Here is a 14,044-nt window from a genome sequence, read left to right on the forward strand (position 1 = left end):
GTGTTATAGATTCCCTTCTCCAACCATTGAACAAGTCTTTTGTTAAAGTGTTCCATTAAAATCACTGGAATAAAACAAAAAACATAAACAAAAGCCAGACCGCTGCATTTCAAATGTTTATTTGGCAGCTGCACTATTTTCTCCTCTCATTCTAATTTGAGCTGGCATCAGTTTTCAAATCTTTATTTATCCAGGGACGGTTTTGCTGAGCGTGCTTGCTGTTTCTCGGCAACGCCCTCCTTCACATTCACACCTGGGAGCTGTAGCCATCAGATTTTATGGATAAAAAAGGTATTGCGCCGTCCTTCTGATACAGTTCAATGGTATCTTACCTTTGGGTGGTTTGAAACTTTAATGTGCAATCATAGCTTAATCCCATGAGGCTAACTAGCTCGGTAAAATCATAAATTATTATTGCATGGTTTTCATAATGGTGACAAACAGGCAGTGAGTGAAAGACTAACAAAGACACAAAGAGAGGGAAGAAAAACAGAGAACTTTGTCATCTTTTCAAAAAGTCACAATATCATTTAATATAAAACACCTTTAAATTTAACATAATGAGGAATTCATCATCAGGAGTTCCATTAATCCACTACCACTTGAACACTGCAGTCCACCTTGACGGCAGTTGACTTCAATGGTACTTCCGAGTGCACACAGAAAAGGGTTGAAACATGCATTTACTACATTGTACAAAGTCAAAAGCGAAAAACAGGAGGTCTTTTTTTGCCATTATTGGCAGAAAGTCTCTGCTGCCTCGTTAGGGATCCAGAGGCAAAAGGGGGACAGTCTTGATAGTTGGGCATGTACAGAGGTGTCCATTTGTTTCCTGGCACGTATGGATAAAGTGCCCTCCTCTCTTTTAGACAGACAGCTGAAGGGAAAGCGGAAACTTGGTGTAAGGCAGGAAAATGACTCAACATACTTAAGATATTTAAGATAACAGTAGTGTCAGTGTGGCTCCTGTGCTGTCTGCATACAGTGTTTTGTAGGTCTTGGCAGTAACATATAGCTGTCTCTCTCTACACATGCTCCCCCACCATGTTGCTGGTAGCGATCAATGAGTGAGGGAGCACAATGTCCACTCAAATTCTTTTTTTTCCAAAGCAAGCATCTCCTGTACCTATGACAATCCCATAATGGTGCTGCGTTTCTGAACGTCAGACACGTCAGAAATAGACTGAAGAGATTCAACCCCTTTGTCTATTCACACTGACAAAACTTTGATAATCCCTCCCTCCCTCTCTTCTTAACACACACACACGTTCACACTACAGATGCCACGGAGGTGACGGAGGTCACCTTATTGTCTTCTGCCCAGGGCTGCAGGTTCTGCAGGGCGTAGAGGGAGGAGTTGTGCAGACAGAGGGGGTCTGGCTGCAAAGGCTGGCTCAACGTCTTCTGGAAAGCTTCCTGCTGAAGCTGCAGCATCAGCCGGTTGGCCTGCTGCCTCTCGGCCTCTCTCTCCTCTGCAGTCTGTCTCCTGGGTGGAAGGAGGAGGCAAAAGAGGAACAGAGGAAGATGTAAGACTATATAATGTTTATTCTTATGGGGCATGTACACAAGGTTGTTCGGAATGAATTAACCCATATCCTCGTAAAGAAGCAGTTTAACCATCTTTTTATATTTAAGCTTTGGTTCCCAACCTGGGGTCAGGACCCCGCTGGCAATTTGTGGGGTTGTAAGATAAGAAAAATTTTAGGTAAGCAGAAAAACAAGATTGCTGCAATTATGTTTATATTTTTAAGATTTGTTTTTAAATTCCCCCTTTTTTCGTGCAGATTAATGGATATTTTTCTCTCCTCAAGCCTCTAAATAGGATATTTTAATACAACACAGAAAAATCCCATTTTGGTTTAGCTGATCACAACAAGTAACCATATGCAACCATTGACGAGGGTCACAAACAGACAACGCTTCATTTTAATTGGACACAGGCCAAAAAGGGTGGAAGGCACTGCATTAAAGGATATCAGACTGATGCTGTAGCTCCTCTTAAAAACTATAAATAAACAATTTCCTGCAAAATAATAGCATTACAATGAAAGTTGAAACATGCAACTTGGTGAAAATCATAAATAGGAAGAATACCAGCCTAAAACTGTATTTTCAGTGTTGTTTATAAAATATTAGAGTGTATATTTTCTCTCTGGCAGCTGGTCAATGTAAGCAGCCAAAGGCAGGGGTGTCAAAGCAATAAAGAAATCAAGAAGATAAAGTAAGAAAAGGGGTCACGAGACAAGCAGCACAGTTGTACTTGTCTCAAACTATTTACAAATGAAACCTGTTCATTTGTAAATTGACTGCTTGTATGTTTATTCAACACCTGTGACAGTTATTTCAGCTTCAGGAAGAATAACAGGTGTTGGTGAAGGAACGTGACTAAAGGGAATGGATGAGGAGTAGATAAAGGAGTATATAATCCGTAACAAGTTCCAATCATGTTCCCATTGTGTTTCAGAGTAGAGGTAATGCTGCTTGTGTTTATCATTTTTTTTCTTCTCCTGAGTTGAAGTATATTCAAATTGATTCTCCTGACAGATGTTTACATATTAATAGGACATGTTCTCCTCTGTGTGTGTGCTAATTTTAGTCAAGAAATTGCAACCTATTGAGCACGGACTTGCCCAGTACGGGGGGAGGACGATCGATTTTTGAGGAAAATGCAAATAAGAAATCCATGCCTGATCCTAGTATTTTGTCACCCTATGCATGCCACACACCTTTGTGAAGCTAGGAGGCTCCGCTAGAACATTAAACCAACCATTTTTATCCAAACCAAACACACATCAAACACCAAGCATCTAAATGAGCTTATATCACAACATAAATCGCTCTGTAAACACTGTACATGGCTGCAGTTATTGCCATCTAGATATCTCTAATCTCATCCGACACAGCCGTCCAACCACTCTAAAGAAAGCTCAGCTCTAGCTCTGATAAGCTGTGTCACTCATATCACTAAATGACGGAGTTATTAGCCGGATAAAAATAACAACAAATGCACCAATATACATATACAGTTACAACCACTGACTTACTTTTGCCATTTTTGCTGTTTTCATTCCAAAAACAGCTGTTGTTTGTGTGTAAAAAATACCTCCCAGGCGCCATCTTGGTATTGAGCAATCCCTGAGCTCTTAGGTTTCTGTTGTATATTAGTTTCTTTTCATCAAATTTACAGTTGTATCCCAGGATATTAAAAGAAAAGATATTCAGTTGCATTATAATCAGTTGGAAGATGGTGTTGATTGTGGTATTGCTATTAAAATATAGATTTTATACCAGGCAAGGATGAAAATATCATATTTTCCTTTATTGCATCTCCATTTACTCTTTAATAGCAAAATAAATAGGCTAGTTGATTCAACTTCCTTAGCCAGAATTATGCATCTAGGCCTAATGGTTGAGGAGTTACTCCTGATTAGTTTTTTCCTAGAAATAGGTGTCTGTTTCCAAGACGGCATAATAAAGAATTTACTTGGCTCGTTTAAATTTATGGTGGTGTTACTAATAGCACAAACTATAATAAACAAATGATTTCCATCAATATCAACAAAAAAATACAAATTGCAGGTAGAAATCACAGGCGGAAACACACCTCTAAAACACTCTTTCATGCAGACCAACCTCCATCCATTAGCCACACATTATTGTTAACAGCATTATCATAATCTGATTCCCTGGCTGTTGATTTGATCATCCTCTTGTTACTAGTGTAGTCGTCACGCAAAGACATCCCTCATGCTCATGCTATCAGGTGCACACTACAGGGAAATGGCATAAATCTCTGCAAAACTAGGAAATCAGAAAAACGAGTTAAGCCATTTCCCTTGTTACTTGTGACAAGCCGTTCAGTCTTGGATTCAGTTTGGGGGTGTTTATATTAAGCAATTTCATTGTTTTTACATCTTGTAGTGAAAACTGTGTCTTGGAAATTTCCTGCTATTGGATGTGATTTTTGTAATTTTTTAAATAAGTGCACCTTTTTTTCACTTTTTTAAAAGTATTTTAAGTTTGTTTAAGACAAAGAAGCCAATGAACTAAATCGTAAATGTTAATAACAACAGTGTGAATGCTGACTGAGCATTCACACTAATCAGCCAAGAAAACATTTTAAGTGTTTTGTATGTGTATTAATGCAAAGCTCATTCTAAAAAGCTTTAGGATCATTTAAACATTAAAACCAAAAGGTAATTTAGCAACTTGTAATATGCTTGTGAAATGTGTTTCCTGTGCCTTTAACTACGGGCAGGGCTTCATAATTTGATTTCCTACTCATTTATTTCCAAATGGCTATAAACAACAGTTAAAATGAAGTGAAGGAGTGTGTGTGTGTGTGTGTGTTTTTTCTATGGACTTGGCAGTCAATTTCCTTCTGTGAGTGTTTTAGTATTGCTTTGGACAGCAGGTTTCTAAAAGGCCTTTCAGGAGGTTCAGGAGTAATTGTGCTTGGTCAAGTGAACTGGCCTCGACTGGCAGCTAGGCTAAGCAAAATAGTTATTGTGTTGTACGACACCTCGAATGCTTCAGCTGCGGGCCATTTTACTTGTTACTTGTTACTTGTACGTGTTTAAAGTACAGCATCGGTAAGCATTTGGATCCAAGAGCAAAAACACAGACACATTCAGTGCTGTCAATTTATGGCACAAGAAAAATTGGAAGGACTGGCTCTTCTGAGTTAACAACCTGCCCTCATGAAGACAAACTGCTTCTGAAAAATCTTTGTTTTGCTTAGGCAGATTATGAAGGAGAAGAAATGATGAAACATATAAGAAAGAATTATAGCACTTTAGCTTTACTATTCTCCACTTTCACACCAATAAATTACTTTGAACTGTACTAGATTAAACTTTAAGTGAAGGGACACGCTTCTGCAATCTTACCGCCATTTTGTCCTTCTGTTCTGAAACCAGGTCTTGACTTGTGCATCTGTCATCTTCAGGGCCTTGGCCAAGGTGGCGCGCTCAGCCGACGCCAGGTACTTCTGCCGATGAAAACGTTTCTCCAGCTCACAGATCTGCACCCGGCTAAAGGAAGTGCGAGGCTTTTTCCTCTTGGGTGGCGTCCTGTTCTGATAAGGATGACCGATGCGACGGGTCACGGAGAAAGGTGAGAGGGCAGCTGAAAAGGGCAAAGAAAGAGGCAAAGAAAGAGGATTTTTTTTTTACTTTGTTTGATAGAATTCACTTGGTGGATTATAACTTTGATCATGCAAGTCATTCTTAAAAAAAATTGGTTAATTAGCAATAACAATACTGTAAGTAATTGAGGTGTTCGGACTTCAAGGGTTCAAGATTAATAACCATTAGTGTGAGTAGCAATTTCCATTTCTAAACTGGCATAATATGTGCTTCTGAAATATAAAATTATTTCCCTTGTGGGTTTGTGTTGTATACGCTCATGTTATAAACACAATTTTGTTTTCCAGTCCTTGAGTAGATAGAATTATTGTCCATTTTGTCTTAACTCTGGAAAAGCTAGTGGGTTTAGAGAGTCTAAGAGAAGGCCCAGAAGCTGCCAACTGAAGAAGATAAATGTAATTACGACTAATATTCCCCTGCCAGATTTTGAAAACCAAACAGCACAGTGGTTTGTACAGAGAGGGAGTCCAAGGAAAAGTCATAGAGGACCTCAGTTCCAAAGACAATTTTCAAACAAGAAAAGATATCCCTTGCAACTGGCAATAAATTGGCCTCCTAAGTTACAAGTTAAAAGATCTGTATGAATAAAGACTATATTTTTTACATTTTTACAAAGAAAACAAACTTTTAATAATAATTCACACACAGGAGGGATGCACTTAAAAATAAACCATGACACAGATAGGTGAGGTATAGGGGAGGTGATTGGTGGACGGAGGGGGTGACTCACCTGGGCAAGCCCCCTTTGGAAAAGGATAGTCTGCTAGAAGGCCATTGCCGTCTCGCAGGTGAGCGAGCTCAGGGTAATAGCATTTGGCTAATGTCTCCACAGTGCTCCAGACAGGGACCCTGCCGATGTCTCCCTTGGGGAGAGGACAGAGGGACCCGGCAGCCCCCGGCCCCCCTGTGGCCTCTCCGACTCGGCTCTCCTCTGCCTGCTCCCCTAAAGGAAAGGGAGACACAGTGAGGTCCCACATCTGGAGCACAGCAGCAGTAGCCGCTGTGCAGGCGCCGACGCATTGCAGCTAATCACATGAAGGAAGCCTGAATGATGGACAGAGTCTACTTTAATTTAATTTCCTGATAGACTCTTAAGCTAGCATTCTGAAATGTTTTGCTTCAAAATGAGATATCTGCCATTTAGATAAATAAATGACAACAAGCAGGATTACAAAGATAAATCAAACACATACTAGTAAGCCTATCAGAATCAGACAATCGGGGATATCTACTGACAATGTGAAGGTTAAAATGTGATTTATTAATCACTTATTAATTATAAGGATTTCACAGGCTTTCAATCTAACGCGGTACAATTTTTGCCATCAGGCCAAATAAATTTACACATATTACATTTTTGCACAAAATATCTTCCATATGAAACATTAAGCACAACTCCTAACAATAATATTTTGTGATTTATCATGCACAATAACAAAATGTTTACATAAATATTGCAGAAAATACCTCCTATATTTTACAGATACCGATGCTGAATTTGAGGAAACGATCTATTAGTTTAAATCGATAATATATTTACATTTACTCATTGGACTGTTTTGTGTCTTTTCAACTGCTTTGTCATTGTGTATCTTCAAAAAAAAATTGCACACGGCTACTATATGAGCCTACACTGTGTGTCTCACTGCCTGGTGGTTCACTTTCACAGATCACTGTATCTGACTATTAATAACAACTTATCTTCTGTATCATAAAATATCTATGAATCCTGTCTATTTTGTCAGCCGTGGGTAAACAGATGATCGATAAATGAAATGAGATCGTTTTTGGACATAGATCCACTCCCCAGCCACATTCTCACTTTGAGGCAGAATGGAAATCAACAACAACATTAAAAAAAAAAACTGTTTCTGTCTGTTTCTCTCCCTATTGCAGTATGTGTCATCTCTCCCCAACAAGCTGTTTTGCCTCCTGTCTTACAGGGTGTTTATTTGTTTTTGTTTTGTCAGAAAAGCTCACCAGAAGCCAAAATGAATATGAAAACATCTACACAGGTGTCCCCTGAGGGCCACGTGCTGCTGCTGCTGCTGCTGCTGCTGCTGCTGTTTCAACGACCTGAAAATTCATTTGCTGCACAGACGATGACAATTTGGATGGAAAATGGAACATGAAGCTATTATGCACTCTGCAGTCATTTCCAGGGAGCTGGTGACGTCCCATGGTGGTACTGAACACGAGTGGCAAATTGAGGCGTACGCGAGCAAATGATTTGTAAAATAAAGATGAATAGCTGCAATGTGCTGTAACAGTAGGTCACATAAAGTTAACATTACCTGAGTGTAAATTAGCAATGCAAATTCAGTGCCTGAAATGAAAACTCTCTACCCTTTATTATATTTGGTACTGGATTTATAGTGACCATGTCTTCTTTTTCTTCCTCTCATTATTATTGTTAATCTCCTATGGTAATATTTTTATAATATTATTATCAGCTTTCACATTTGCTGTTGCTCTGATGCTCAATAATGGTAAAAATGATGTTTATTCCTCTAATATTCATTGTTGGACATAGACAGCCATATATATTATTTAATAATGCATTTATAGTAACACAGTTTCCATAATGTTTCTGATATTTCTATAAGGTGTTCACAGTAGACTGTTTTAAATCTCATATGATTCCCATTCTTATTCATATGGTGACTTTTCTGTGGTGTTTTTAACATACAGACATTTAAACATTAGAGTCTTTTTGGTTGGCGTCTAGTTGCCCAAAACTATGTGTAGCCTTACAGGTCACATGCTGAGAGCGAGCAGGTCTGTTGTTGCTCCCAGCGGCAGGTCTGGCTAAATAATACTGCATTAGATGGCTATTTCAGGCCATCTGTGAGCTAACTAATGGACCAGGCACATACAAGCACGTTCAGAGGCAACCCAAGTGGAGCACAACATGCAGCAGTAGAGCATTTGGACCTGCCAACTGCAGTAAAGCTTTCCCTCACAGTCTGCGAAATGCTGATAAATATACAATACAGTGATGCTATGGAGACCGCATCAGTCACGTTTAATGTTTTGACAGAAGTTGTAAGGCTAAGATGTTCAGGAATTAGATATGCCTTTTAATTTACCCATTGCTATTATTATTGGCAATGTAAGCTGTAAATAGAAATGAGGAAGAAATACTGCAGGCTAATGTTTGAGATTGGGTGCTCCTAAATGCACAAAATCGTCTGAAATTTAAACCAACGTTAAACAAAAAGTATGTCCCTGCTCAACTGCATCAGAGATGTATTTATTTTGGCCTTATATTTAGCCAGTTTTGTCTCTAGTGTTATACCAGGTACAAAGCAATAAAGCAATATGAAGACAATATTTTGTGGGAGAATCAGTGTGTGATTTCTCAAAATTCTCACAATTCTGAGAGTCAGAAGCACATTCATCTACATATAAATATTAAAGGTAGCTAATTGTAACTCATGGAGCTATCCTGTCATTTCCTATGATATAATATTGCTGGAGAGATTCTAAATCACAAGCGATAAGACGTGATTGTGCTGAAAAATTCTAAAGTCTTGTATTAATCTTAACAGTTTTTGGTATCCTCTACAATCCAAAGTTTGAATTTTAATTTGTTTCACTTTGTCAAGAATAATTAGTCAATAACATTATCCTGGGGGGAAAAGTGAAATTGTTAATGTGTAGAGAAGTTGGAAAATTATTATATCGAAAAAGAGAGACAATCTTGTTCCCATTAAAGAAGAGAAGAAAGAAAAAATATATTGCAAAATGATCTGACTTTTTCTTCCCCTTCCTCAAATGAAAGAGAAAACGAGCAAGAATACTAAATCTGCTGCCTGGATAATACAATTTAGCATAAGCATATCAAAAAATAAAATGCTACCATGGAGAATATGTTTCCCATAATAAAACCACCTATACTTAATAACACTTCTGGTGACAGCGCCTCCCTTCCCCACTGCGGATATTACCTTTGTAGCAATCTAATAAATATATCCGTGAAGGATTCTAAAGGGGATATTGAAATATAACATGAACATATATTGCTATTTATTACACTATACGGGACAAAAGGCAGGGACACTGTCTTCTGTCACACGGAGAATCAGGGCAGCGTGGAAACAGGAGGACAGGAGCGGGTTCAACATCCAAATCATATTTTTCTACTTTGCTGCCATTAACACCCGAACTGAGATTTATTGGAGAGAAAAAGGGTTTAATTGTTTTTTTTATTGGTGCTAGGCAGCGTATTGAGCTACACATGTTGTATTATGGTTACGTTTAACCTGTAAAGATGCCCAAACGATCCATTTTATATTCTATTATTATTATGATTATTATAGCAGTGCTTAACAACAACAGCTTTTAAATGATTGGATTAGTGTGGCCATTGTACATTACTTATTTGTATGAGTTTAAACTGTCACGTTATGACTTAATGGTTTGTGATGTAAATTTTTTAAAACAGATGGACTACTACATAATTTTTATGTTATGGGTTTTTGTTTGTTATGTTTGTTTGTCTTATGTTTTTATGTCACAAAATAGTTGCCAAGCGTTATGCAGGTTTAAAATTGGCAATTTAGCAGAATGACACAGACAAAATAACGCCGCTGTCGCCAAAATACTTCTTCTACTACTACCACTACTAATAATAATAATAATAATAATAATAATAATAAATTATTATTATTATTATAACGTAAAATTTGAGGTGAGACACATTTTTTATTAAATAATTTTTTTAATGTTAATTAATAACATTTTGCCTATACGCCCTGAGTAAATATGCATACAGAGAGAAGCTGGTGACCATCATAAAACCCTTATGAAATCCTTAGCCTCTGTCTGACACAGCTTTATAATATGAATTTAGAGCACGGGGGTGCGTGTCAGGGTGAAGAATGAGAGAAGTCTATTGTGCAATTTAACAGGTTTCGTTTAGGCTACATCACTGCAAAAACCTCCCACGGCTGCCCTTTGGCTAAATGTTTAGCTGTTTAAAGCTGCAAATGGGCCGTTTTTCTCCTCCGGTTTCAACTTGAAAAGCGAAGAGAAAAACAAGAAACAGAGAGAAACATTTAAAATGGTACTCTGCCCATCAGGATAGATGATAGTCCATTTGATTTACAGCCTTTTATAGGAAACAGAGAAGGCTAAATCTGGATAGTGTGTGTGTGTGTGTGTGTGTGTGTGTGTGTGTGTGTGTGTACGTTCGCGCGTGAGTATGTGTGTGTGTGCTGCTACTGTAGCTGCTGCTGATCCATTCCTGATCAATACAGTGGAAAGATATAAGCTGCGAAATAATTACAGCGACACAAAGCTGAGAGAAATTAAACGAGAGGCCCTCGGTGACTATGAGTAGAATTGATAAGCCTATTTACACTGTATCTTTTTGCAGTTGACATATCGTCCCCCAGCATTTAATAATTAATCAGGTAGAAAGAACGGAATTGTGAATATTTAATGCGTGGAGAGGTGGGGGTGAGGGTGCGCAAATCCATGATGTTCTTCATTTTCATCTTCCTAACGATGAGGTCATGACAACCACCCCTCCCGAAAACTAAATTAATAAAGAGAATAAAATAAAAGACATCAAATAAAGAGACACTAATAGAAAGTCTGACATAATCCTTCAGGCTGAGATTTCACTCAATAACTAAAGGAATCATTTTTAAAATGGCATCTTATTTATGCTCTTTATTTGAATTTACTTGTACAAAGACAAAATGGATCTGTGGTTCAACATCTGGCAAAGGGACAAAAGCTGATAACACTGGTACATTATTAGGTATGTTGATCAATGTGCTTTGTTCCTGTAAAAAAACAGGTAAATTAAAAAGTGGCCTTTTGTGTCTCTGAATCTGTAAATGCCTTTCTTTGACTTAAAAAGAAAACGTGATTATTTGTTTTTATAGGTCAGATTTTAAAAAACATTTGAATAACATGAGGGCATAAAAATACTATTACTATAATAAGTGTAGGCTATGTAGGCTAACTGTGTTTGAAGTTAAAACTCACGTTATCATGTGAGCAAGTAACTAGAAACAATTGGACTGTGTTATGTAACTACAAGCAGAAGTGGATGTAGATTGACTTGTGAAAAGGCAAATAAAAAGAAGTTTATTTCAAGGAAGTTACTTATTAGTTATTTGTCAGGTTTCTGTTTTATTATCTTCTTCAAAAAAGAGAAAAAGAATGTCTAAAAGTTATAAAAATTAAAACGAACATAGGCTAAGTCAAAGTCTATCTAGAGTCTACTGCTGTTTTATTATTGTATTATTGCTGCGTCATGGCATTTATTAATCACAGCAGAGCAAAGGGACAGCGACTATCAGGTGTTGTTGATGTTTGCTTTTCCTTTAAATTTCAATTTTACAGAGAAAGAAACTGAGCAGTTTAATTAATATCAGACGTTTGTAAAGGATCTGGGATGACAAAGACTCTATAGGCTCCATAAGTCCAGTGATTTAAAGACAATGTGTGAATTATGCAGATACATTTGTGTAGTAGCAAACATTGTAAATGTAGCCAATAATAATAATAATAATAATAATAATAATAATATTAATAATAATAATAAGCATGTTATGTAGATTTTAACCTGCCATTATTGTATTGCTATTGTATTGCTATTATGACTAATGTTTCTGATTTGGCTCACAACCGAAAAAACAAATCATTCATCCTCATGGAAATACGGGGAACGTCGTTATCCGTCATTCGCTGTAAATGGAGAGTGATGGACCAATACTGATTCATCAGCATGTCCGTGTCAATTTCTCCCCTCGTTTGTCAGACCGCCCTTCCATAAAAAAAAATGACTGTGTGTGTGTTTGCATAGCCTACGATTCGTTATAGATTACAACCTAAAGATGAAATCAGCTCCACTTTGTCGAGCTATTAGGCCCAGTTCAGCAGCACACCGCATCAAGCAGGGCTTGTTTTTGACACAAATGTCAGAAAATTCACAACTCACATCTGTAAGGCCACGAGGAAGATACAAGAATACTGTGCCGGAGTCTTTGGGCTCATTCTTTAGAGAGTGAAATGAAGGTGAAGGTGCATAATGGTACTCTGTAACTTATACTATAATCATATGGCATCTGTTTAAATGGGAAACACAAATCAGACTACAGGTGTTGCAGCATCACAAAGAAACTCATTTTACCTGTTAATCTGTCCTTGGCAAACCTCCTACTGCTCTCCATCCACGGGAAGGTGAAGTTTCCCGCATTTCCCATCCCCATCCCGGGCACCGAGGGGATGCCGGGTCCGATGCCCGGCGGATGCGTGGATGTGGGCGGGTGTGGAGCAGCAGCGGCAGGCGGCGGCGGCATGGGTCTATGCGCCGGCACCCGGATCACCCCTCCGGCGCCACCAGAGTTCACGTTAACGTTCATGTTCATACTGACATTCATGTTCATGTTGACATTATAGGAGCCGGCCAGACCCGCCGCCATGGAGCAGGCCGGGTTGTAGACGCTGTTGTACCCGTTGCTGTAGACGTTGGAGGCCAGCGCGTAATCCGGGTCACCGGTCCGGTTGGGCAGCATGCAGCCGCTGGACTGGTCCGAGCTGTTGAGGATCTGGTCGATCCCGAAGCTGATGGGCTCATGCTGCTGCTGGTGCGTCTGGTTCACCTCATCGATCCCGGTGTGCTCCATAGTTTTTTTTTGTCGGTGATGTGTTTGTCAGGCTATATTCTATCAGTGCTTGGATGTATTTTAGTCATATAGTAGGCTAAATGAGGAATGAAATGTTTGTATGTGCGCTGAAATATCGAGCTAAATTTTGTTTTCAAGCATCGACGCAGGCCTGTTCGACTCCCAGGAAACCAACAACGCGTCCAGCGCTATCCAAAAATCTTGCCATTATTTTTGTCCAGCATTGGGATCGGGTGTTCCCTAAATTAAATGCCTATCCATCGGACTAAAAAGGAGCGTATCCATCTTGTGTTCTTTCCCAGGGAACTAGACACACGGCAGCCTAACAACAAGAAAACAGCCGACAATGCCAAATGGTTATCCTGAGTACTTACAGAAAAAAATCCGTGATTTTAGGGGGGAAGCAGTTCTCTGGAGAGGCTTGATGCGCTTTGTTCGCCTTCTCTGACAGAGACGATCCATACGTAGAGGGTATTGTATGGTACCCAAGCTCCTCGCATCAAAATAAAGCAACAGACAAAACAAAACAAACCCAAAGAGGCGAAAACAAAGCACTGACCTCACTGGCGTGTGTATTAGTTGGAGGTGAGAGCGAAAGATGGCTCTGTTGTGCTGAATGGTGAAGTGCGTTTCAGCAGGTGAGACAGCCCTCTGCGTAAAAGCTGCCATTCGGTCAGCCAAGCCTCCCTCTCCTCCCACTCTCCTCGGCAGGGCAGTTGTTTTGCTCGTATGTCTTAAAGAAGCCGCAGCTTTCTTTATTTTCTGCAGCTTTCCCGGTAGTAAACAGGAGGTTTTGTGCCTTTTAGTGCTGAAAGCTCGGGCCAAGCGGCTTCCGAACAGTTTTCAATCAATACTCGTCTACATGTAAAAAAACAAAAAACAAACTGTGAATAATCATTTCATTCATTCAAGGTAATAAAAAAAAAAGATCACAAGATTAATCTGACAAGGGGACATTTTTGATTTTTGATCCTTTTATTTATCAATTGTGGAATTATCATGGTGGGCCTATGAGGCTGCCACTGTAAATGCTCAGTTAATGTGTCCATCTTTTCTCTTAAGACTCTTCATATCCGGCTTTAAAATGTTTGATCTTTGATGTTAGATCTGGAGACTCCTCTATGACTCTATGAATCCTCTAAGATTTTGTTTGGGTGCTCTCTGTCACCCGAGAAGGCTTCTGCTGTTGGATATGATTTGATACAGAACTTGACAGCAGGTTTACAGCACTTTGTTTTCAAGCAGCAATGC

The 14,044-nt window shown here is 38.9% G+C and overlaps 1 protein-coding gene across 3 annotated transcripts; it reads right to left on the reverse strand.

Moving 5' to 3' along the window:
• Positions 1-505: 505 nt before the first annotated feature.
• Positions 506-13,468, reverse strand: tlx2 (T cell leukemia homeobox 2). Of its 3 annotated transcripts, XM_038700252.1 has the most exons (5): positions 12,298-13,467; positions 5,878-6,090; positions 4,890-5,127; positions 1,306-1,486; positions 506-877 (listed from the first exon to the last, which is right to left on the reverse strand). In XM_038700252.1, the coding sequence occupies exons 1-5, from the start codon at positions 12,791-12,793 to the stop codon at positions 866-868; spliced, it is 1,140 nt and encodes a 379-aa protein (XP_038556180.1). In that variant the 5' UTR covers positions 12,794-13,467; the 3' UTR covers positions 506-865. The 3 variants fall into 3 exon arrangements, with proteins under 3 accessions (XP_038556180.1, XP_038556179.1, XP_038556181.1); XM_038700251.1 differs by having other exon boundaries at positions 506-1,486; positions 12,298-13,468; XM_038700253.1 differs by lacking the exon at positions 5,878-6,090 and having other exon boundaries at positions 506-1,486.
• Between the last annotated feature and the right edge of the window lie 576 nt (positions 13,469-14,044).

The sequence above is a fragment of the Micropterus salmoides genome, unplaced genomic scaffold, assembly GCF_014851395.1.
Source record: "Micropterus salmoides isolate LMB-PRFRI ecotype aquatic unplaced genomic scaffold, ASM1485139v1 Ms_hic_scaffold_5, whole genome shotgun sequence".
NCBI classification, from domain to species: Eukaryota; Metazoa; Chordata; class Actinopteri; order Centrarchiformes; family Centrarchidae; genus Micropterus; species Micropterus salmoides.

What these genes read in the sequence shown, in the direction of transcription:
- tlx2 (XM_038700251.1), bottom strand. Translation starts at nt 12,793, where the DNA reads ATGGAGCACACCGGGATCGATGAGGTGAACCAGACGCACCAGCAGCAG. An exon ending in TGCCAAGGACAGATTAACAG is followed by an intron (nt 6,091 to 12,297) that starts GTAAAATGAGTT and finishes CCTTTCCTTTAG; the next exon opens with GGGAGCAGGCAGAGGAGAGC. An exon ending in TCCAAAGGGGGCTTGCCCAG is followed by an intron (nt 5,128 to 5,877) that starts GTGAGTCACCCC and finishes TGCCCTTTTCAG; the next exon opens with CTGCCCTCTCACCTTTCTCC.